The 23,621-nt window shown below is 45.5% G+C and overlaps 1 protein-coding gene across 1 annotated transcript in view; it reads right to left on the minus strand.

Annotated features, from left to right (window-relative positions):
* Positions 1-615: 615 nt before the first annotated feature.
* LOC135904210 (uncharacterized) overlaps positions 616-23,621 on the minus strand; it is a 411,027-nt gene continuing 388,021 nt past the window's right edge. Inside the window, exons 10-14 of the mRNA XM_065434850.2 lie at positions 8,826-8,897; positions 6,208-6,276; positions 5,024-5,274; positions 950-1,168; positions 616-835 (exon numbers count right to left, since the gene is read on the minus strand). Coding sequence (XP_065290922.2) covers positions 616-835; positions 950-1,168; positions 5,024-5,274; positions 6,208-6,276; positions 8,826-8,897 — 831 coding nt within the window. The remainder of the gene's footprint in view (positions 836-949; positions 1,169-5,023; positions 5,275-6,207; positions 6,277-8,825; positions 8,898-23,621) is intronic.

The following is a 23,621-nucleotide window of genomic DNA, read 5'->3' on the forward strand; positions in this document are numbered from 1 at the left end:
TCCCCAAGCTGTGGACACGGCAAGTTGAGGGCACATCCTCACAATCCCAAGTCGCGTAATTGGTATCGGGGGTAGACGCGGCCGGCTTTTCCGCAACGGTAGCAGAGCGGGCTCTGGTCGGGGGCGCGCCAAATGTCTGTCTTCCTCGGGGCGTTTCGCTGGTCGACAGGTGGGCAGGGCGGCGTCTGGCGACGGCATCGGGGCGTCATGGGGCAATGACGCGGGAGCGCAGGGGGAATCTGGCGATGTACGACGGCTGCGTATGCCATCGCTTCCATCTGCGGCTGTGGCGATCGCACCTCAGTAACCCCACGTGATCGCTGGACCTTTTCTTGGACGATGTCGACGATTGAGGCCACTTGATGCTTCGATCTTGGGACGAGCTTCTGCAGTTCCTGGCGAACGACCGCTCTGATGGTCTCCAGCATGTCGTCACTGCCGAGTGCTTCGACACCGGTGTAGTTTATTGTAGTTTGTGGTAAAGTTATATTGCCTTGTCCACATATTGAGCCTCTTCTCAACGGTTGTGGCTTCGGAAAGGAATTCAGCAACGGCCCTGTGTGGGTTGCCTATCAATCCGTTGAAGAGCTCTTGCTTTACCCCACGCATGAGCGATCAAATTTTCTTCTCTTCAGGAATATCAGGGTCAGCTTGGCGGAACAGGCGCGTCATCTCGTCGGTGAAGATTGCTATGGTCTCGTTCAGTAGTTGTACTCGGGCTTCTAACATAGCTTCGGCCCTTTCATTGTGCACGACGTTCGTAAATGTCCGCAGGATGCCGCTGTAGAACAGGTCCAATGCTGTAAGGGTCGACTCCCGGTTCTCAAACCAGGTTCTGGCGGCGTCTTCTTAGACGAAGGCCCAGCTGTTGAAAGTCGCGATACGTTCAGAGGTCTCCAGCCAGGTTTCTGGGCCTTCCGATGATGATCCATAGGAGAATGGTGGTTACCTGGACTCTTGCAGAACTATGAGAGGCGCTGCGGCTGCCATTGAGGTTGTCTCGGCCACTATCTTGGTCGTCTCAGTCTTGGTCGTCTCCATGCTCCCGGGGCAGCTATCGTGTTGCCGGTGGCCTGCTCGATGGTCCGGAACGAAGTCGGCGTTGGCGTTGTGGTGCAGGCTTGGATCAATGCTTGTCGGGGGCTTGCGGCATATGAACAAAAGGCACCTCCACCAGATGTCACGTGTTACTGACGGCGAAGAAAGCAGCAAAACTGTGAATGGTGAAACTAGCGTTTTTTGGGCGAACTTGTACCCTCAGAAACGGGCTGTACTCAAAGAAAAACGATGGCGGCGAACACGGTGGGCAGTCCTCGAAATCTGATCAGCGGTTCAAGGACGTCGGGTTTCATACATCAGTCATCGAACGTTCCAGAGTAATCGATGGTGCTCCCGTGTCTTCGAGAAAGTTCTACACCGTTCGCGTCGTGCATACATGCGGGCAGGTTACAAAAGGTCTGGCGACTAAAGACAGCGGATTAAACTATCGAGAACGTTCCAGAAAGTTCCAATACATGCAGACGCGTCCTGCGCTGAGCGTTAACAATCGCTAGACGATCAAACACGGTGATTCGATAAAGAAGTACACTTGTCAAATATTTTATTGTGTATTTCTTGCATCCGGTACAGAGTACATATGAAAAACTGCAGAATAAGCATAGTGTTGAAACAGCGCAAGAAACAGGCATACGCATGACGTAACGTCGCAGTATGATGCGGCAGTCGGGCGGCAGTGAGGATGTGCTCCTTGCTGTCATTTGCATTTATCAGAACCTGCCGCCTTATAAAAATATGCAAGAAGATGAGCAGAAAATGCAATAGAAAGTGTGACGGGGAATCAAGCTAAGCATCATAACGTAGCAAAGAGATATGCTGCGCCGCTAGGTCACCGCTGTGTGTTTGTTTCTTAATTACGTGAAAAAACATCAGTCAAATGAACACACTCCATCAAAACTCGTGTAAAGAAACACATGCGCTGTGTAAGTGCACACGCCAGCACTGTAACTTACCAATTTATTTTTGCAGTTGTCATATTAACTAAGGCCTCAAAGCTGTGTGGACCTTTGCCGAAATATTTTTGTTGATTTACGCGTTTAAGGCCCACTCTTGTGCACTTTGCGTACACTGCGACTTAACCCTTTGTCCGATAATGTATTTGAGGAGTACGCCCATTTCTAAACGCCTCTTTCGTCAAAATAACGAGCTCTCCACCACGCTAGCACAAATTCTCATGTAAGGGGGCTTCTTTGTTCATGTTGGGGTTTTACTTGCCAAAAACCATGACATAATTATGAGTGGGAATCTCCGGACTATTTTTTTAAATAGGCTTCTTTTCTTAACATGCACCAAGCGCAAGGTACACCGCTAGTTTTTTTGTATTTCGCTCCCATATAAATGCGGCCGACGCGGCCAGGATTCGTTCCCGCGCCCTCGGGCTTTGCAGGGCAACACGGAAGCCATTATGCTACCACGGCAGGTCTCGAAGATTCTCTCGCCTGTTTGCGCGGGATTCCATATCCAAGCACGCTTGATCACGGGAATGTATGCGTGTACGATGTGGAGAACTGTTCGTATTCTAACCACTAATCTGTGAAGGTAGCGTGAAGCTTCGCGGAATGTGGTTGTAGGAAAGCTTTTTCCTTACGCAATTTGCCGTATCCAGAAGACGACAAACTGAATTATTTGCGCGGACGGCTGGCGCAGCGTCAGACACTTCAATTTTTTTTTTGCCATTTGGCGCGTGTGACTGGGAATATGACCGTTCTTGGTCAATCCTCCGGAATCTGTATGTCTTAGCGTTACATAAGAGGTGCAGAATATATGAATGGTGCTAGGTACTTGCGGTACTTTATTGTGCCCCCGCCTGCCGTGGCGATTCTTCCGTCGGCAAGCATCATACACCGCCTTTGTCCTTGTGGCATCGCTGCGTATGACGTGCTACACTGGGCATCCGCCTTAATTAGAGCTCGCGTTTCGGCGTATATATTTCGCGAAGGATGCAATACGTAAACATAAAAACTTTAACACAAACACAATAAGCTTGTGACCTTTCCGTAGGATTATTATTATTTGTTTTTAAAACATATATGTATTTAACAGGAAAGGAAAAGCAAGGATAGACAAACACATCACACGCAATTGCTCATTGCATAGGTGGAAAATAAAGTTGTGCGCATCGCCGTCGGTTGTGAAGCAATTAAATTAAATCCTTTACTGAAGCTTCACTGCGCGTAGATACCAGTGTGCACGCTGGATCTGCATAATGTCTCTTAGCAAGAGCTCCTACTCATCCGAGAAGCAACATAGATTGTGAGTAGACGCAGTGCAATCTATGAGACCATGGGCTCTATAACGTAAAACTATTCCAAACTTTTCTATTACAATTCTGCTATCAGCCTTCCACGATTGATCAAAAACTTTTTTCGACCACGCCCACTTCACCTGTCTGTCACGCGACGTCACGAAAACCGCGATACCTCCCCATCTGATATGATGTGTACACGCTGATTATGCATGATCTGACAGAAAAAAACAAAAACAGTTATTTCTGATTCGACCCCTTTTCGCCATTAGCGCTCAGCAATTGGCAAAATGTTTTTGGGGTGCACCCACTTCACCTGCCTGTCACGCGACGTCACAAAGCCACAGAAACTCGCCGCATCAAAGTGACGTGTACGCGATAAAGGTGTATTAATATGCCAAAGAAAACTGAATTTTCTTCGAAATAGCCGCAGGCTGCCCCGTTCCGAAAGAAACAAAAGATGGCTCCCGCCGATCGCTGGGACGCTGGCTACGTGCAGCTGCCGGAGAGCATGGGTGTATATGTGTATAATAAAACTTCTTGCTTGGCCGTGTAACGTTTTCGAGCACTTCCGGCACGTTTACCACCTCATTCTGCCAACCCTTCTTTGCTGAGGGTCAGTTTTAGCGTCATTCTTAAGCTTCCGTTGCATGCCGCCGTGATTTTCGACCAGCCACCACAAGCTAAGTAAGGGAAAGCCGACCAATCCCACACGCCGGCACCACCCTCTTCATCCGGTTATCGATTTTCAGTGCACTGGCTCTGCCCCAGTGAATCCCTCTCCACTTGAGCGTTCTCCTCGCCTCTTGTCAGCCAATTATATGCGACAAGTCACTCAGTTTAGGCAACGTTATTTGTTTTTCGAGCAAACAAATGTGACCTCCTATGAGCGAGGAGAGCGTTTGATTGGTCTCTTCAGACAACCCTGCGCGTGACCGCCCGGTGTTTGCGTCGGTGGTTACGCAAATTTGACGTCAGGAGATTGGAATAAAAACATATTGAAATAGTTTTACGTCATAGGGCCCCATTTTTTGTTAGGAAGAAAGGGCCTTTAGCAGAAAAGTGAACGCCATGGCGAATGCATGCTAGTTAGTTGGACGCACGGCTTCGGCGACTGTGCAAGAAAATAACCTGTAGGCTCGCAATTAAACTCGTGCTCGTTAATTTTCATCAAAGAGACTTTAGCGGTGAAGTAAAACTCTTGCTTTAGCTAGTTGGTTCATGCTTGAATGAGTAAAGGCAAGGCGCAAAAAATAAGGACTGAAGAGAGACACAAACGACAGGACCGGCACCGGTCCTGTCGCGCCTTGCCTGTTGCGCCTTGCCTTTACTCATTTTACCGGTGAATTGTGCTAATTTCTGAATCGGGAATGTGTAGGTTGTTATTTGGATGGCAGAGCTAAGTTGTGAGCAAGATCAGAAGGCATCATCTTTTGTTATAGCGCGGAATTTCAAACTGTAATTTATCGGTACCTATCACAAATCAAAGCGTTTCAAGTAAAAACGTCATAGTTATCCTAGCTGTGGCGAAATAAATCGGTGGGTTTCAGTAGCCAGAAATAATATAGACGTCCATCGAGCAGCTAAAGAAAACAAAACGAAAAACTTTAGTTTGCCATCGAATATCTGCGAGAACGTTCGCTTGCAAGTAAGCAGCAAAACTTGCAGTGCACTTGCCATCCTGTGGAAATTATTTATTCAGGCAACAGTGCATTTATTTACACTCTTGTCCCGGCATGTTCCTCCAGTGTGTCGATCATTGGCCCATGAAGGAAGGCGGACGCTTTGTAACTGAATGGAAAATCGACATGGCGGAAGTTCTTTGGGGGCAGGATGCTATTGAAGAGTAATGCTGAACCCAAACTGTCAACGAGGGCAGAGACGTCGTCTGGGTCGCCGAGCGTGTCGCCCTCTGACGAGAAGAGCGCCACGGGAACTGTGATACGCTCCACAGGATAAGCTGGGGGCTTCTTCTGCGATATAAAGAAAGCGTGAAAGATAGAAAGCTTCAGACAGAGAACGATGTTTATTACGCGAAAAAAGAAATGCCCGAACCATGGGCTAGACAAGCGTGTCTCATGGCTACGCTATGTGGCACTGTTGGAAACGTGGGCCTGAAGTCGCAAAGTGTTTCACTCGTGAGGATTGCTTATGATTGGCCGCGGCTACCTTCGTTATTGTTAGACTAATTATAATAATCAGTTGTCGAAGGTTCTTTTTCTGTCCAATACGGATTGCGTGCACAGCTTATCTAGGTAATAACTTATTAAATTACCACGCAGAAATTGTGCGCGTGGGAATGCAATTCGCCGAAAACACAAAACACGCCTATAAGAAACAATGCGCATATTATGTGGACACGAGTAAATCGAAATCTTTTATGTGGATTAATTACGAAGCCGCTTATTCAAAGATTACGTTACCGTGACTTATGCGTGCGCGCTAAATCTAAGAGTTTGCTGCCGCTAAAAGACTTGTATATTATCGTCACCAATGAACGATAAGTATGTGTGCGTTTTCACATGTGATAAGACTGCAAGAAGGCACTGTTCGTGAACACCGAGTGATAGAAGTGGCTTCGGTACCAAAGAATACATCATTGAGCCCTACAATCTAAGAGAATGAAACCATCAGTTGCTGCCCTACAGAATTACACAATACACAATAAATATACCTTTATTCCTGGTGAAATTTGTAGGGCGCACAATAGACAAGAACGCAGAGAAGGTGGACACACCAGCGTTCGTGTGTCCACCTTGTCTGCATCTTTGTGTATTGTGCGCGCTACAAATTTCACCATGAATACTTACCAACTCGCCCAAGTATCAGTTCTGCTATATCTCATCTTGCCTCCAAAAACTCGGCTAATTGTATTACAGGAAACAAGAATGTAGAGATTGCATTACCTGTCCGTAGAGCTCTTTATTTTTGTGAGATCCATAGTCATACATGAGAAAATTCTTGCTTCTGTAATTCTGAAATGGAACATTCTCCTATTAAAACCAGGGATCTTTCCGAAACACGTGACGTAGCAATATTTTAGAAGATTTAGAATCTGCTTCACAAGCACTCTCCACTTCCATAAATCTCCTTCCCAACTCTGACAGCGAGCGTTTGAGATCAGTAAACCGCGATCACAGGAACTACCTTTACTTGAGCCATTAATCTGCAACGAAGACGAGGTTGGATTTTCAGCCAAAAATGGCACAGTGTGATATTTGCTCACCTCGAAAAATTTTAAACTCCTTCGCATCTATCAGCTAATGCATTGTGGATTATGCTATTCCGTTGCCTAAATTACAGGCACACCATCACCATTATAATAATAATTATTATTACCATCGCCAGCCTTCTGCGGCAGGGTGAATGCCTCACCATTCAGACTCAATTCACCGCTCTCTTGCGTAAGCCGAGTACATCTTATGCCTGCAAATTTCCGTTGGAAGCCAATCTATTACACGAACACTGTACTGCTAATCTGCTCCACGATTTGAATGCCGATAATTCTACTTGTTACTCTTTGTCTCTGGAATATTACTAGTTATATTCCTTGGCTCTCTTAATTCCTGCTACTGCATTCGTGTTCGTAACGGCAACGATGATCAGAATGTTGAGAAATGCCTTGCGTATCTTCCTTGCTAGTTTCAAAACATCTCTTGCTAAGACAGAGGCAGAAGTTCAAATGTACTTCTAGCTTTAGAACGAGCACTTGCTGCTCTACAAAACGAGTAAATGCGGTTTTTCCGACATACCACGTGATGCATTCCTATATGAAGATCACTCGTGTACGTGATCGCAGTATTTTGGAAATGTATAAAATTGTCATGTCATCAGGGTACGTTCTACTTTGGCCACATTCGCGTACGTACATGCCGTATAAGGATGCAGGATGCCGTATAACCTAGTAGTAACCACTAATAAGCTGGACAGACCACGCGTCATTCGTGTGCAATAGCTGTAATCAGTGTTACCACACTTTGGACTGTTCACAAGCACACATTCTCTAATGTGAAGTTGTCACCTCAATTTATCCTCTTCGTTCGTCCCTATTCACCCCAGTGGTTTGGTTGCTGACAAGAGACAAGCTCTTGTGGCCGACCTCTCCACGATTCCAATCATTAAACTTTTCTAAACGTAAGCCTAATACCCTTGGTTACATCGCTCCCTTCGCTGTACATAGCATCAGACAATATGTAAACATAATTGATACTGTGGTTGCAGCTGATCCAGAAAATCGCACATAATTTGTAGAATGTGCAGGCGCCAGAGCAGCTGACGTACCGGTTTTGTCAGGGGTACCACAAGGTTCAGCACTTGGTCCTTTGTTACATTTAATTAATACAAATGCTATTGCTTCTAACAGCGATCACTCTGCTACAGGAAAGTTATTCGCTGACGACTGCGGGATGTAGTGTTGCTAATAGATCGTCTTGTCAAACACAACTGAGCAAGCGACTCTGTAAACTTGCGGACTGGTGCGGAAGAAAAGGCATGCAAATCAATTTTGATAAAACAGCTGGTATGACAATAACCGCAGAGAAAAAGCCACTGTTTCATACTTATTACATTGATAATAAAAATATTCAGTCATTAACGTCTGTCAAATATCTGGGACTAACTATCGCAAGCAACTTAATATGAGATAAGCAATTTAAGAACGTTTGCGCAAGAGGATTTAAATAACTATGCTTTCTGTGTACAAAGTTAAAAGAATCGCCGTCCAGTGTTACACTCGGGGCATACCGCACTGTAGTTCGGCCAGTAATTGAGTTCGCTTCCGTAGTGCGGGACCCACACAATGTTAAAGGTATTGCACAAGAACAACTAATCCAGCGCCTCGCTGATAGATTTATTGTACATAACTATCGATATTTTTATTACCCATATTGCCCATATTACCCATATTACCGCTGCACCATATTACCCATATGGTGCAGCGAGTGAATCTGGAGCCCCTCCGTCTCCGGGGAAAGATTGCTAGACTAAAAGGGCTTTATTTGATCTATCAGAATAGAATCACTCTGCCGCGCGAAACTTATCTTTCCCGCGCACAAAACAAGCCATCTAGAATCTATCACTTGAATGTGATCCGCCCGTATTTTGCGAGGACAAGCGTGTTTCAGATGTCTTCTTTTTTTGCCCACAATGGAAGAATAGAATTATCCGCGAGTGTCTGTAGCTGGTTCTACAAATGTAAATGCATTCGTGAATTGTTTGTCATTGCACTTGATATGAATAAAAAGACGAAACCTCTCCTGCCTGCGCAGCACTGCTGCCTGCAATATTTTGAAAATGAAATAATAAAATAAAATAATTACATTGCGTTCAGGACGCAAATAGTTCTGTGGTCAGTGATTTGTTCTCGTAGGATATCTCGCTTAGTAGCTTTTACCGGAGTGATTGCATCACGGGCGTCACTGCGTCATCCTTTCTTTCAGAAGTGCTTTGTCGTCGACGCAAAGAAGCATGCTGCCTGTAAAAATCCACGTAATATATTTTAAAAAGAAAGCTCTACTTTTCTTACCTGAACAATGTGGCGCAAATTTTGATAGGATGTCCCTATTGGGAAGTGGGATAGAAGCACTGACATTCGTGTCTGAAAAAAAAGAACTTACTGAGTAGCATCACTTACAGGGCACACATAGACAGGGAACCAAAAGAACGACGACGACAAGCGCTGATTGATCTTTATTTTGAGTAACACGCATATATACTGAGACACCAAGACAAAAGCGCCCCCCACAAAGCACCAACCGACATGAGTAAGCATTCAAAATTCAAAGGAACCATGACCGCAGCCTAAGATGAACGAGAACCCATGTGCGACCTCAGAAAAACCAGTTATCTGTTAATGCAATTGACGGTGAGTCACCTTCGGCAATCGTTGCTGCTCCAGTGATAAGTCTAGCGCATTCATTATAATGCCTAGCTAAGATAGTGGTTTCTTCAAAAAGCGGGATACAGCCAAAATTGTGCGCAATGGACACCTAGAAACCCTTGCCGCCTTTTGCGCACTTTATTGCTGTGTTCTTGTTACCTAACATTGAGACATCTACCTGTCTGCCCTATATAAGACCGACCGCCTTTCAGGGGTATCTTGTAGAGAACACCTTTCGAACAAACTGTATACTTTTTTCTATGACTAATACTGCAAATCCTACGTTCCCTAGTAACAGGATTAGTTCTGAAACAAATCTGGGCTAATTTTTTCGGAGCAGAGAAAACAACACCGCGGTACCTGCTCTTTGTCCAATTTCTTTAGGTTTTTGGGAGAGCCCGTGAACGTATGGTATAACAGCTCTTTTGTTTCTTCGATTATGTACCTGAGGCTCAATGCTGTGAGGATTGGGGCTTAACTTACTACGCAAGTTCTCCGAGACTGAGACAAGGTTGCTCGGGTACCCTTCCGCCCTCAACCAAGCAATCTGCGAACTGAAACTAGGTTCTATCAACTGATAACAGGATTTTGTTAGTATATGCAAGGAAACATGAACGATACCTCTCTTAACGAGTTTTGAATGGGCAGATGCATAGGATAACGGAGGTGTATTAGCTCGCGGCTCATACATCCACCATACATGTTGCCTGGTAAAAGACAAATTCAAATCTAAAAACCTGAGTGACCCATTCTCCTGAAGTTCAGGGGTGAGTGTGATCGGATATAAGCATTCTTTAAACAGATCCAACGTCTGACGAACAGAGACCGGCACACAGCTGTCATCACAATTAAACAGAAATAAAAAATCATCCATATAACGAAATGCTTTTTCGATTTTTGTATTGCCCATCCGTGACATGACGTTCCTGTCTAAGTAAGCCCAAAATAAATCGCGCAACAAGGGAGCGATACAAGACCCTATACATATCCCGCTTGTTTGGAGGAAAATATTGCCATTCCATTCGGCGAAAGTTAAGGAAAGGTAAAGTTGGAGCAATTTTATAAAGTCTCAAACAGACACACGACATGCATTTTGCGACGCAGCAGCACCAAAAATACTAATGGCTTCTTCGATAACAACCAGGAGCACCTGATGTGGAATAGAGTAAAACAAACCTTTTATATCCATGGACATAGCCGTACATGCGCCGTCAGAATGTTGAGAAAGGTAGTGTATAACCTCGGAAAATCCTTTAACCAGAAACTGATCATTAACATTTAGCTTCTTAAGGTGACACTGGATCCACAGAAAGGGAATATTTCCACGTGCTTTTTTTCGAAATAATTACACGAAGAGGGTTTCCGGCTTGTGGGTTTTCGCAGAGAAAAACATCCGAAGGGCAAACCCTTCCTTGCTGTCTACAGATTGTGCAGGAGTGCCTAGATTCCATTCCAATAATATGCGTTTCGCTTGCGATTTTACCCTCCTCAGATGAACAGCAGTTCGCTTAATAAACACAGAATCAATGGAAGCTTGCGCGTTTTCCAAGAAATTATTTCTGGTTGCGACTTTTGGTTCCTCGTCTATGTATGCGCGTTAAGTGATGTTTGAAACAATGGAATACCAACTAGCCCGTACCCAAATCTTGTTACTGAGAAAGTTGCATGTTGGTGTTGTATTTTTTTCTTTTACCGTATCACACGCACAATTAGAAAACGAAACAATTGCTTGAAGGATTAAAGGTTCATTGATCAACAAAGGCCCCTAACGGCCCCTTGGAATTTTCGACTCTCATGTCGCACTGTCTAATACCCAACAACATGCACGCAATTTTCGAACGACGACGACAAGCCATAGGGACGAGTGACAGTTTTCGCCGTCGCGGATGATGATCAGTCGTTATCGCTTGTCGCGTTGCCGGTTGTTGGACATCTTGGAAACTTCGCTTGAAAATTTCACCCGGAAGTCTGCGCGGCGACTTTCGCCGGGGACTGCACGTTTGCGCAACAACATGGTAGCAAGCACTCCGCCCGCTTCGATTTGCATTTGTGCTTGCAGATTCATCTGTGCCGTGACAGAAAAAAAATTAAATCACTAATCGCTTCATCTCGCATCAAGCTAAGGCCAAAATATGGGCGCTGTGTTGCCGTTGATATTGAGGTCACTTGTTTGTTTTGATGGATGAATGGACGGATGCTATGTGCGTCTCCTTTTGAAATGGAGTGGTGGGTTGCGCGATGAAGTTCTTGGTCTAATTTTGCCTAAGTTTCTACATATATTTTTGAAACAACACATAAACAAAAAATTCCCAGCATCAAACTTACTGAACCCTTACTGGGAAATTTGTTTTTTTGTACGCATCCATTGTTTGCGGTCTTCGTACCTTTCTGCCGCCGAACCTTCAATCGCCCTTTACTTGTCGCTCTTGCGGACATATTTACTTTCCCCTGCTATCAATGAAGCCAGCGGTTTCAAGGAGGCCAGATGACCATAAACCGGCAGCTCGGTATACATCTTTACGGTCTAATAAAACATGTATTCTCGTTTTCCTAGCTTTACTGCAGCAAACACATATTTCTTCGTCCTTAATGTACCTTGCTTTAGAACTATGCGTTCTAAGGCATCCTGATCTCACTTCGAAAAATAAGAAGCTTCCTTTGAGTTATCATAAATTGTTTCTTTGCTGCTCTCGTTTTTTCTTCCTAAGTAGTTTCTCATACCAAGTTTCTTTTCCATTGCCACTACCCATGGGACTGTCTCAGCCTATATCAGTTTGCGTTTGACGTTTTTTCTGTTACCATGTTGCTGACCACACCGGTCGCATACTTGTTGTTGCCTATCACGTGTGTGGCTCCTACCCACGATGTGGCATTGGCAAAGAAATGGGTGGATTATTCCAAAATAATATGGAGCATTATTCACGAATATCTATGGAATTAGCATTGAATAGCGTAAAAGTATCTGATAAAGTAAAATCTGCAAATTCATATTGAATGAGTAATAATTGATTTGAAAGTACAAGAATGTTAAAACAATAAAATTTAACAGGGTATTTGGTTGGATTCCTTTAGAAATGTTCTGACAGCGAAGCAAGCATCCCTGTGGCTGAATCCCGAATTCGACGCTCCGAACGAAAGTATAGCAGGTTCTAGCAGGTTCTGGTAAATCCAGGCGAAGTCTTCGAAAAGGTATTTCCAACAATCTCTTTCTGGCCGCATTAAAGCGGCGACAAGATAGAAGAAAGTGATGCATCATCTCCTCCTTATTGCAAAACGAGCAGAGGGGGGAGGGAACCAAACCCCACCTGTGTAAGTAGAAATAGCTGATAAGGTTCATTGTCATTTTGCTTCATTGTGAGTAAATGTTTTTCCTGTGCAAATATATGAAAGCCCTCGCAACCCATTTACTGTCTTGCATATTCTTCAGTCGTTCATCAAAATAAATTTTACTCTGAGTCTCCCTCCCTTGAAAACTTGTCCAGTCCATATCACCCTGCACAGCTTTATATGTAGTCTTCACGTGAGCGCCCAATCCGAGGCGCTGCACAGAACTTTCATTGCCATTGAGCCCTGATTGTACGCCTAACTTCAAGAAAGCAACCACATTTCCAAGTGTAAGTCCTGGAAGCATCACACCTTTTCGCACAACCCGGAGAACCTCGTACCTATTGCATCCCCGTAGAGCTCTGTGTTTCATTTCAGTATTTACATTTTGCTATTATTCTTCTTAAGGCGGAAGCATCAACTGGCTCATACCCCCGATAGTCTCGAAAACGTGGCGCGGGGTACAGAAAGTCATGTGAGAGAGATAGTGATCTAGGGAAAGGAAGGAAAGTAATGTGAGCTCGCCTCCCGCAGACCCGCGCTCGTGCCACTGCCCTCGCGTTCGTCGTCGTCTCCTTCCACAGCTGGCTCCGATGCCGCTCATCGTGCCGAAAGAAAGGCAAAGTTAATTACCCAAGTTAAATAAGGCACTCGAAGGCACGACCTTTGGTGGGAGAAAACAAGTAATAAGTAGCAACAACGCATTCTAATAACACTGTTACGTAATTTAAATAATGTCTCTTGAGCGCTCAGGCTGTCGCCTTCACCCTCGTTTCTGTATGCTAAAGTGACTCTCAATTTTTTCCTGTCTCCAGATATCTATGGCCTTCGTTTATCCATACACCAAGGTATTTGTATTCTTTTACCCGAGGTATTTCCAGTGATGCTGCTAGGCTTGAGACGCCAGCGATATCAGCGAGAGTGTTTTGACCTTTACTCACCAGATGGTGCCGCGTCATTTCAGCCTGGTTGAATTGAACGGTTTTCCACTGGTTATGAATGCATAGTAAGGGTACATCTAACGCACCTTGGCTGAAACATTGGCCTCATGGTGTGTTCGCGATTTTTTTACAGGAGCACGATTGTATTTATTCGGACAACAATGTAAATTTGTCGCGACTTTCTTTTGCCACGTCGCGTCCATATGGTTGCTCCACGCAGCAGCGCGACGGAATCTGCCTGTCGCGTCGCTTTTCGCTTGAATAATGCGTGCAAACTTACTGTCGTCCCTCAGCGAATTTGATAATTGTTCACAAACCCTATTTCAGATAGCTTACGGCGTTTGGGAGAAAACTTTGTAGACACTTAGAAACTCAAGTTGCCACGACAAGGATTAAGGCCTGTGCCTATCTGCTTGATGTCTTCATGGTGATCGCAAGATCCGCCAACCTATAAGCATGTCTGTCAATTTTGACGCTGTATATAGGACAGGCAACTTAAACATTACTGACAATAACGCGGCGAGATGCTGCCACTCTGTATTAAGCGATAATGTGTATCTCTTAGGTGATAACGAGTACTCTCTTGGCGTGAACTCTATTAAGCGGTAACGTGCATCTGCCAGTTTAATAAGAATGATTACCAGGTCCCAACATTTGCCGTTAGGCAGCTATAAGGCCACCATGAGCTTCTTAAAACACCCAAGGTATTAATTTTTTCCGAGTTTACACAACAACTCAATGGCTAGCGTAAAATTCGAGACCATACGACAGAGCAAATATACAATGCACAAGTCACAGTAAGCACAGCAAAATACAAAACGCAACAACACACAAGAACGTTTACGCAGAAACAGCCAGTGAAGCAAGGACAAGTAAACGCGCTCGCATCAAAAAGAAAAAAACTAGGCAATATTATAAGCAAATAAAATATTAGATGAACCAGGAAAGGTAGTACTTGTAGTATATGAGCGCTTATCCCGGCTGCTTTGCGTCAAAACAGCGCGCTAATCTGCTAATGTTCACCATGCAGGTGTGATTTTACATGATTGTCCACTTTCTGTTCCTTTCCCCGTCTACGGTTTCTTCAGCGGTCCGCATCCTGCCTGGCTCATCGACTGCCATGGAACTGGTTTCTTCGAGCCGACGGATTTCACCAACTGTCCTAGACCGTTGGTACCGTCCCTGTGTTTGGCTACTTGCCAAAACTGCGCTCCTTCATACCTGGCAGCGTCGCTAGATTTGCAACCGGAATACCTATCACCACTGACATCGATTCACTGGCTTTAAAATAGTAGGTACGGTCAGAACGTTTTGTGGGATCCGCTGCTGTCGATCGACGCAGCATGCTAATCCGCTAATGTTTGCCGTGCAGTTTTATAAACTATGTACACTTTACAAAACGGTCAAGTAACTACTTTCTGCTGCAGCTGTCGCGCCCGCATTCCCACCTTTACATTGTTGTTCTTTGCTGTGATGTAATTCGCTCTTCACTGTTGCTTACGAGTGACATCGAAACTAACCCTGTACTATTGAAGCTATACGAGCGCCGCTTAAGAATCTATCCGCACATCAATCGCAACTAATCACCGAGATCAAAAACCTCAAGCTTCAGTTACTAACAACTGACAAAGCTATATACAATTCAGCGTGCGTACGACTACCCTGAAGGCCCACTGCCAAAAACTAGCCCCTTTGTCTTCCCATACAGAAAGCGTGAGAAGTGATGCTGCTTGCGCAGCACTCACAATCCAGAGGCTAGAAGCGCGCATTGATGATGCGGAAAACATTCGCGGAGCAACAATCAAATTCTCAGGGTGCATCTCTTAAGCGTCTGTTTCTGCGGTGAGCATCGGCGTAACCGAGCACAACAAAGGGTAAAAGAGCGAACGCGGAGCGCAGCGGGGGATGAAAGACGCGAGGAGGAAAGTGGAGAAGCACGGTGCAGCGGCGCAGGAGCACGGTGCAGGAGGAGGGTATGACGAAAACGTGAAAAGGAAAAGCGTAGTCCGCCGACGATGGCTGCTAGGTGGCGCCGGAGATGCGCGCGTCGTGTGCCAAGTCTGTCGGCGGCGGCTGCTGTGAATCGCGCCCGCGCGTCCCCCACGCGCTGTCCCTCGCGAGCTGCAGATTGGCGAGGCTGTCGCGCCACACTTCGGTCCATTTGCAACGTGCCACATGGTGACAGATTGTCCGCACCAGCCTATATATCGCCAAATGAAAAGACGCATGCACTGCACTTAAAATTCGCATTAGGGAGTGTCGTCGCTGAATCTTTCTTATGATAATGCTGAGTCTTCAGGGTGAGATTCACTCGCGCACTCGGAAGGTATAATCATTGACCACTGTCGCAAACATTTGAACATCTCGATTGGCCGGCAAAGACAAGTGCGCTCATCGCTTGGCCAATCGTGCAGCTAATCGTGGCCGCCCCATAATAGTGAATTTCTCAGTTCAAAAAACAAAAGAGCTAGTGCTTTTCAACGGCGCAACTTTAACGGAATGAGCTTCAGCGTTGGCGAAGATTTCACACGTCGTCTTTAAATTGCCTGCACATACATCTATTCGTAAAAACAATCGCCTTATTCCCTGCGCTTTATAACTTTGTTCATAGGGAATAAGCGCCACGTTCTTAAAGAATACGCACAGAGTGTGGCAGAAGTGCAAAAGCAGTTAACTTGCCTTGCGAAACACTCCTGCCTTACTCTATCGGCACGAGCTAACCTTTGCCAATGTACGGAGCTTCCTTGTTAAATGCGATATTCTGTATAACCTCGCGTTGTCGTCTAACGCTAATTTGAGCATGTACGAAACACGGATGAATGACCATATTACATATACCGTGGTTCTTGTCGATCTGCCGAACTTCAGCCTTTATCGGAAAAAGCGCAAAATTTCACGAGGTAGTGGTGTGATTATCGCCACGCATCATCGTTTATCGTGCTGGCTTGCAACAATCGAGACTGACTTAGAAATACTATGGCTAAACTGGCGCGCTTCATCACAGACTGTTCTCTTGCGCGTTTGCTACAGACCACCACATAAAATTCCACCTCATTTGCCTAAACTTAGGCTAACTTAGTGAAAAACACCCTAAGGCATAAAGCCTGCTTGTTGAATTTAGTTTTGCGCAAATAAGCTGGGGTAGCAATACTGCTTTAATCGTAAGGAATCATGATTCTAAAGAATTTGCTCATTTGTGCCTTAATTTCAACTCAACTTATACTAGAGCCTACGCGGGTAACAACAGACACCTATAATGTACTCGACCTTATGCTAATCAGCCATTCCTAGAGTATATCATAAATAACTTACTACGTGAGGTAAGCGATCATAAAACCCGCCGTGGTTGCTCAGTGGCTATGGTGTTGGGCTGCTGAGCACGAGGTCGCGGGATCGAATCCCGGCCACGGCGGCCGCATTTCGATGGGGGCGAAATGCGAAAACACCCGTGTGCTTAGATTTAAGTGCACGTTAAAGAACCCCAGGTGGTCAAAATTTCCGGAGTCCTCCACTACGGCGTGCCTCATAATCCCCCCCCCCCCCCCCCCAAAAAAAAAGCGATCATAAAGCCATCCATGCCACATTCACCTTCCAACCCATGCGAGAATGAAAATCCAACAAAACTGTATGCGTCTATGATAAAGCGAACTACGAAGCTATTAATAATGAGTTAGGAGACTTCTTTCCAATCGTCGAGGCATTATTCTCTATGCACTCATTTCGAGAAAACTGGACACTATGTAGAAACAGAATTATTGAGACCAGAAAAAAATACCCGGAACGACTAATTATGCGTGCAAATCAAAATAAGCCATGCTTCACAAAAGCATTAAAGACGCTTTAAACAAATAGGAACGTCGCTTTGAACAAGCCACGCTCGGTGCTTGGAAGCGCCGACGCATCGTCGAACTCCCCCTACATGGCAGATAACGCCTACCTGAGTGCCGTTCGCAGGATTAAAAAATAAAGCACACTAAAACGCGCGTGGAATGTGAGATCGGTGTGGTGTAGCAAGTGCCTTCGCCGGCGGGAAACGTTATATTGGCCAATTTGGGCGCTGTCTTAAAGGTCGCCTAAACCAGGTCTGGTCATTTTGAGCGGATAATCGCAGAGCGTCCATTGCACCATAACAATCGTGTCTGCAAAGTATTACATTGCTACGCGCTGCGGAAAAACCCGAAATTTCACTGCGAACGCCGTTTCCCTCTTCACTCGCGGCCGCCGCGCTCAAAGCCCGGCGGTGACGTAATCATGCTCCTGCGTCTACGTAATCGTGTCCACAGTGTGACGTCACTCGTGGTGACACGTAACTTGAGAATTATTCAAGACAACATCTGTTATCTGTGCGATCTGTTGCTTGAATTGACGAATTGAAATTTAGAGAAATAATAAAATGCAAACGGAATGTCTGCGTGTTTTTTCGCACCGAAGCAAGAGAGATGTACTTCCACTTCGTCTGCTTGTTCCCACGGTTGTGCACAGGTACTGAAACTATGCCATTTTCTAACATGTTCCAGCGCGTGATCATACTCTGCGATCCGCTTGTTCTGCCTCAGTGTTCATGTAGCACTGAATTATACTGCCAGTCATGTTTCCTTGTGCATAGCACACAGTATCGTGCGCTGCGCGAACGAGACAACAGCTCGTGCGCGGCGTGGTCAGTGGAAATGCTTAGCGCAGGAAAAAAAAGCGAGTAGAAAAAAAATGAAGGCGGGGCCTGTGACGTATACGTCACTCGATCCTCGAGATCTCGTATGGGAGAACGCAGGAAAGGAACGTTTGGCGAGTTGGGAGGCTGCCTTGCTTGGCAGTGGAGCCCGCCTGCTGACATCATGAGTTGACAGAATTGATATATTTCTATCACGGCTATTAATGAGCGATTTGAATTTTTTTTTGCGGGGGAATGCTCCCTGCAAGACACGTAGCAATTTACAGCGTAGAACGGAAATTTGCTATGAGGCCTGCTCAGGGGCTCTTTAATGAACGCTTGCTAGATTATCACAGGAATTCTGCTTCATGAAGTGTCCATGGTGATTTAGCCGACCACATTTGCCGTTGCTCGCATAAGCTAGCGCGCAAGGCGTTTTTCTAAGAAACACGGGTACTGCGCAAATTTAGCAGTCAGAAAAACCGGGCGAAGTCAGGACGCAGGTTAGACCTTGCACGGACAAGGAGCGCGCCGATAACGCAGGCTTCCAGGAGCCAGAACGAGGGTGTTGTCGCGGCGACGCCCTTTCCCCTCATGCAACACCTGGCGCGCTAGCGCTAGCATATGTCTGTTCTGCCGAGGTGCGCGCGTGACGTGACGTCACAGGCAAAGGAAACTTAGTGGCCGTTTCACTGCTACAGGCGCCGTCTTTTTAGCTCGATGGGCCATTTTATACTTTCGCATAAAAATGTTTATTTCACATCGCATTCTGGTCACACTGTCTGGTGGACAACCAAGGACGCTTTCAGGTCAACTACGGGGCTCCTATCAGGCTAGCGTTGTAACACGCCAGATAGCTGTTAGGGCAATGTTTGCACTGTGCAGCAGCTGCTACCTTGTATGCTGCATCGCCGTGCCAACTGCGGCCCCGGCGTGTGGTTCGAACACCGAGCAGGCCGCACACAAGGCTAAGAATTGCTATCACTTTGAATTTGTCGTCCTTGAGGCGGACCTGCGTGTCCTTATTAAGTTTCCCATTTTCAGTTTTCTGCAAAGAAAATGCAAATACTTGCACTAAATATTGCTTTTACTAGGTGTATTGTGACAATTTGCCCAGAATTCTGCTAATATGTAACTTAGGGCCCTATAACGTAAAACTATTCCAAACTTTTCTATTCTAATTCTGCAATCAGCCCTACGCGAATCATTAAAAACTTTTTGGGACCACCCCCACTTCGCCTGCTGTCACGGGACATCAACAAAACCGCGATAGCTCCACAACTGGTATGAGGTGTGCACAGTGATTGTGCATGATTTGGCCGAACAAAAGCAAAATAGTTATTTCTGATTCGATGCTTTTTCGCCATTAGCCCTCGGCTATTGGTCAAAGGCTTTCGGGCTGCAACCACTTCACCTGGCTGTCACGCGACGTCACAAAACCACAAAAACTCACCGCGTCAAAGTGACGTGTACGCGTTAAAGATGCATTAATATGCCAAACAAAAATGAGTTTTCTTCTCAATAGGTGGAGGCTGCCCCGTTCAAAAAGGAATAAAAGATGGCTGCCACCGACCGCCCAGGAACTGGCTACTCGCACTCACCGGAAAGCATGGGTTTATTCGCGTATATTAAAGCTTTTTACGTGGCCGCGTAACGTTTTCGAGCACTTTCGGCACGTTTACGACCTCGTTCTGCCAACTCTTCTTGGCTGAGAATTCATTTTAGCGGCATTCTTAAGCTTCTGTTGCATGCCGCTGCGATTTTCGACCAGCCACCGCAAGCTAAGAAGGGAAAGTGTACCAATCGCAGACGCCAGCACCACCCTCTTCATTCGGTTATTGATTTTCTGCGCAGTGGCTCGGCCCAATCAAAGTAAGTCTGTCCACTTGACAGTGGTCCTCGCCTCTTGTCAGCCAATTAGATGGCAAGCCACTCAGTGTAAGCAATATTATTCGCTTTTCAAGAAAATAAAGTGACCTTTTAGGAATGAGAAGATTGTTTGATTGGTCTGTTCATACAACCCTGCGGGTGACCGCCCAATGCTTGCGTCGGCAGTTACGCAAATTTGATGTCAGAAGATTGCAATAGAAACATTTTCGAATAGTTTTACGTTATAGGGCCCCTATATTAAGAGTGCGTTAGTGACACTAACTTTTACAGGAGGGCCGAAAAATTGGGAGTACGGTTAAGATTCGCGTTTAAGAGTGGAGTGCGATAGCATTAAATGATCCCTAAGTGCTTCTCGCGCTTCCCAGCAACTGCAGCTTATGTAACGGTAATGTTTACCGGGAAATGCTGGCGGCGAACGCTATGCACGACGGCGAGCTTCGTGGTTCTTATTATGATGGTGTGCAAGGAACCGAGGGGGCCGCGCTGCTCCTAAGACAGATCTCAAACGGCAACTGGAAACTGCTATCGCGTTAAAGGGGTTTGCCTCTGAGTTTCAGCGTAGCGAACCTATATTTATTCGTATATTCATAATACAGTCGACGCCATCATGTCTGTAGGCTGTGTGTAAGTCGTACATTACGATTTTCCGTATTTTACTTTGAGAAATTTGAATACTTCAGTAGTTGCCTTGCGCTACATGGAGGGCCTGCGTGGTTGGGTATGCGTGATTCGAAATTCCTTTTGCCGAAGCGACGTGCGACACCGGACACCATAGGAGCGACACCGGACGTCGACGGAATGGGGTACAATCGCGACGGCTCGTTTTTTTATAATATTCCTGATCGCTGCTGACATCGGTACCCAGTGCAATGTCTCTCGCTTTCACTTTATTTCCTGAAAAGCCCCACAAAAAAGGAAACACGTTGAGCATTCAGGGTGAGTAGTGAGCTTTTACAGCGTCAATGAAGGCGTGTGGGTTGGTGATGGCCACGATGACGTGGGGAAGGCCTTTCCGGTATACATGGTGCATGAAAAAAAAAAACGGGACGAAAAGGTGAGAGTACGGATTCGGGGGCGAGCAATACTTAGAGAATGTCCTGTGCGGAGCGATATGTGAGCTGGCGGTAAGATGTAAGGTATCTGAGTGAGATAACTATGATAACTTTTGTGAATTAGGGATAGAGTACGTAGTGATACGACGGTAACAGTAAAGGGGGCGGCAGACCTGTTTCTGCCTTCAATGTCGATGTGCTTACGTTTTACGAATGCGATGAGCGGATGAACGTAGTAGCACAATTTTGCACCGTCTATATTGCATTCATAAGAAATTTGATTGGCGTTCCAAATTGCTGACGTATATTCGAGTGTAGTGTGAATTAGAGGCTTGTTTGCAATGAGTTTAACATGAGGAGAGGAGTTTCGTAAATGAAGTCAGAGGAAATCTAGGGTCTTGTTACTAGATGAGATGATGTTGAACACATGCGGAAGAAAAAAGAACTTGAGAGATAGTGACCACTAGATACATAAGCGAATTACTTACTCAATGCAAGTGTTAGCAGTCGTGTACGGAAAAAGGAGAAGGTTACGAGAACGAGTGAAAGACATTGCTTTAAATTGTGTGGTATGTCAAATGCGTTCTCGAAAATTAACTTGTGCGCAGCATTACTGGGAAGATTGGTGGCTCTGGCCGTTGATCATTCATGTGCGGATGATCCCTTGGTCCTCCGTTGACTCGGTTGACGAACAATGACAATAAATTAGGCTATTGGCACCGTCAGTATTGATCAATTCTAACTATAGATTAGCGCTTTGATATGTAACTAAGACAGCGGCACTTAATTGAATCCGTGAATGCTACCACCCCGCGCTGCGCTGATTCAATGAAACCTAGAAAAATGAATCGATCACAGATCCACAGGAAGTGACCGATGAGCAGGCCGTAGTGGTTATGTTGCCGTCTACCTCATGCAACAGATCAAATTTTTCACGTATTTCCATTGCAACATTGCACTTAGTCTCTGTAGTGTAGAATCAGCCATAGGAGAATCGTGTAAGTTCGATGTGCAAATTGCTGCAAATGTAACTCAGCAATTACACTGTGAAACATTGGTTCCATTTTACGATAATATTTTATGTGGCCTCTTCAACTTGCCGTGAAGTAACTCGAATGCCATTAGGCTACTGGTCGACTAAAAGTGTTTCCGATGTATCAACTGATCTGGCTGTTTCGTTTCAGCTACCACGATCAAATCATCCATACCCCTACGTTGTACCGCCACTAGTAACAACGTTTTCATTAGTGAAAAACTTTCGTAGGACCTAGGGCCCTATAACGTAATACTATTCCAATATGTTTTTATTCCAATCTCCTGACGTCAAATTTGCGTGCCCGCCGACGGAAGCATAGGGCGGTCACTCGCAGGGTTGCCTCAATAGACCAATCAGACGCTGTCCTAGTTCATAGGAGGTCACTTTAGTTAGCTTGAAAAACGAATAACATTGCCTACATTGAGCGGACTGTCTTATCTAATTGGCTCACAAGAGGCGAGGAGCACGCTCAAGCGGAGAGGGATCCGATGGGGCCAAGCCACTGCACTGAAAATGGATAACCGAATGAAAAGGGTATCGCCGGCGTCTGTGATTGGTCCCTTTTCCCTTATTTAGCTTACGGTGACTCGTCGACAATCGCGGCGGCATGCAACGGAAGCTTAAGAATGATGCTAAAACGGATTCTCAGCAAAGAAGAGTTAGCACAAGGAGGTCGTAAACGTGCCAAAAGTGTTCGAAAGCCTTATGCGGCCACGCAAGAAGCTTTATTACACGCAAGTAAACCCATGCTCTCCGGCAGGTGCGAGTAGCCATTGGCTGAGCGAGTGGTGGTAGCCATCTTTTATTCCTTTTGGAACGGGGCAGCCTGCGGCTATTCAGAAGAAAATTCAATTTTGTACATCATATGAATGCATCTTTATCGCGTATACGTCACTTTGACGCGGTGAGTTTTTGAGGTTTTGTGACATCGCGTGACAAGCAGGTGAAGTCGATGCAGCCCGAAAACTTTTGACCAAAAGCCGAGGGATAATGTGAAAGGGCGTTGAATGAGAAATAACTATTTTTCTTTTGTTCAGTAAAATCATGCATAATCAGTGTGTACACGTCATATTAGATGGGGAGCTATCGCCGTTTTTGTGACGTCGCGTGACAGACAGGTCAAGTGGGGGTGGTCCAAAAAAGTTTTTTACCAACCACCGAGGGCTGATTGCAGAATTGGAATAGAAAAGTTTAGAATAGGTTTACATTATAGCGCCCCTAATTACGACGCTGTTGTGGGGTCTCGGACAACAAGGCAGTCGTCAGTATAAGAATGGTAAGTTATACCCCTGTCACACGGCAGATCTAATGTCATTTACAACGAATGACATTTGTTGAGGTTTAATGTCATTATCGCCGCGCGCTGTCACACGGCGAAAACGAATGTCATTTGAGAATGATGACAATGACGATAGTAAAAAAAAAGAAGCAAACATAGCGTCATACCTAATGTTATTCAGTGATTATTTACTAATATGCTAAAATACGTCGGAATGAGTGACCCTCCATTTCACACCGTACTTCGGATCACTAACTCGTCGACACTGGCAA

The sequence above is a fragment of the Dermacentor albipictus genome, chromosome 10 (assembly GCF_038994185.2).
Source record: "Dermacentor albipictus isolate Rhodes 1998 colony chromosome 10, USDA_Dalb.pri_finalv2, whole genome shotgun sequence".
NCBI lineage: Eukaryota > Metazoa > Arthropoda > Arachnida > Ixodida > Ixodidae > Dermacentor > Dermacentor albipictus.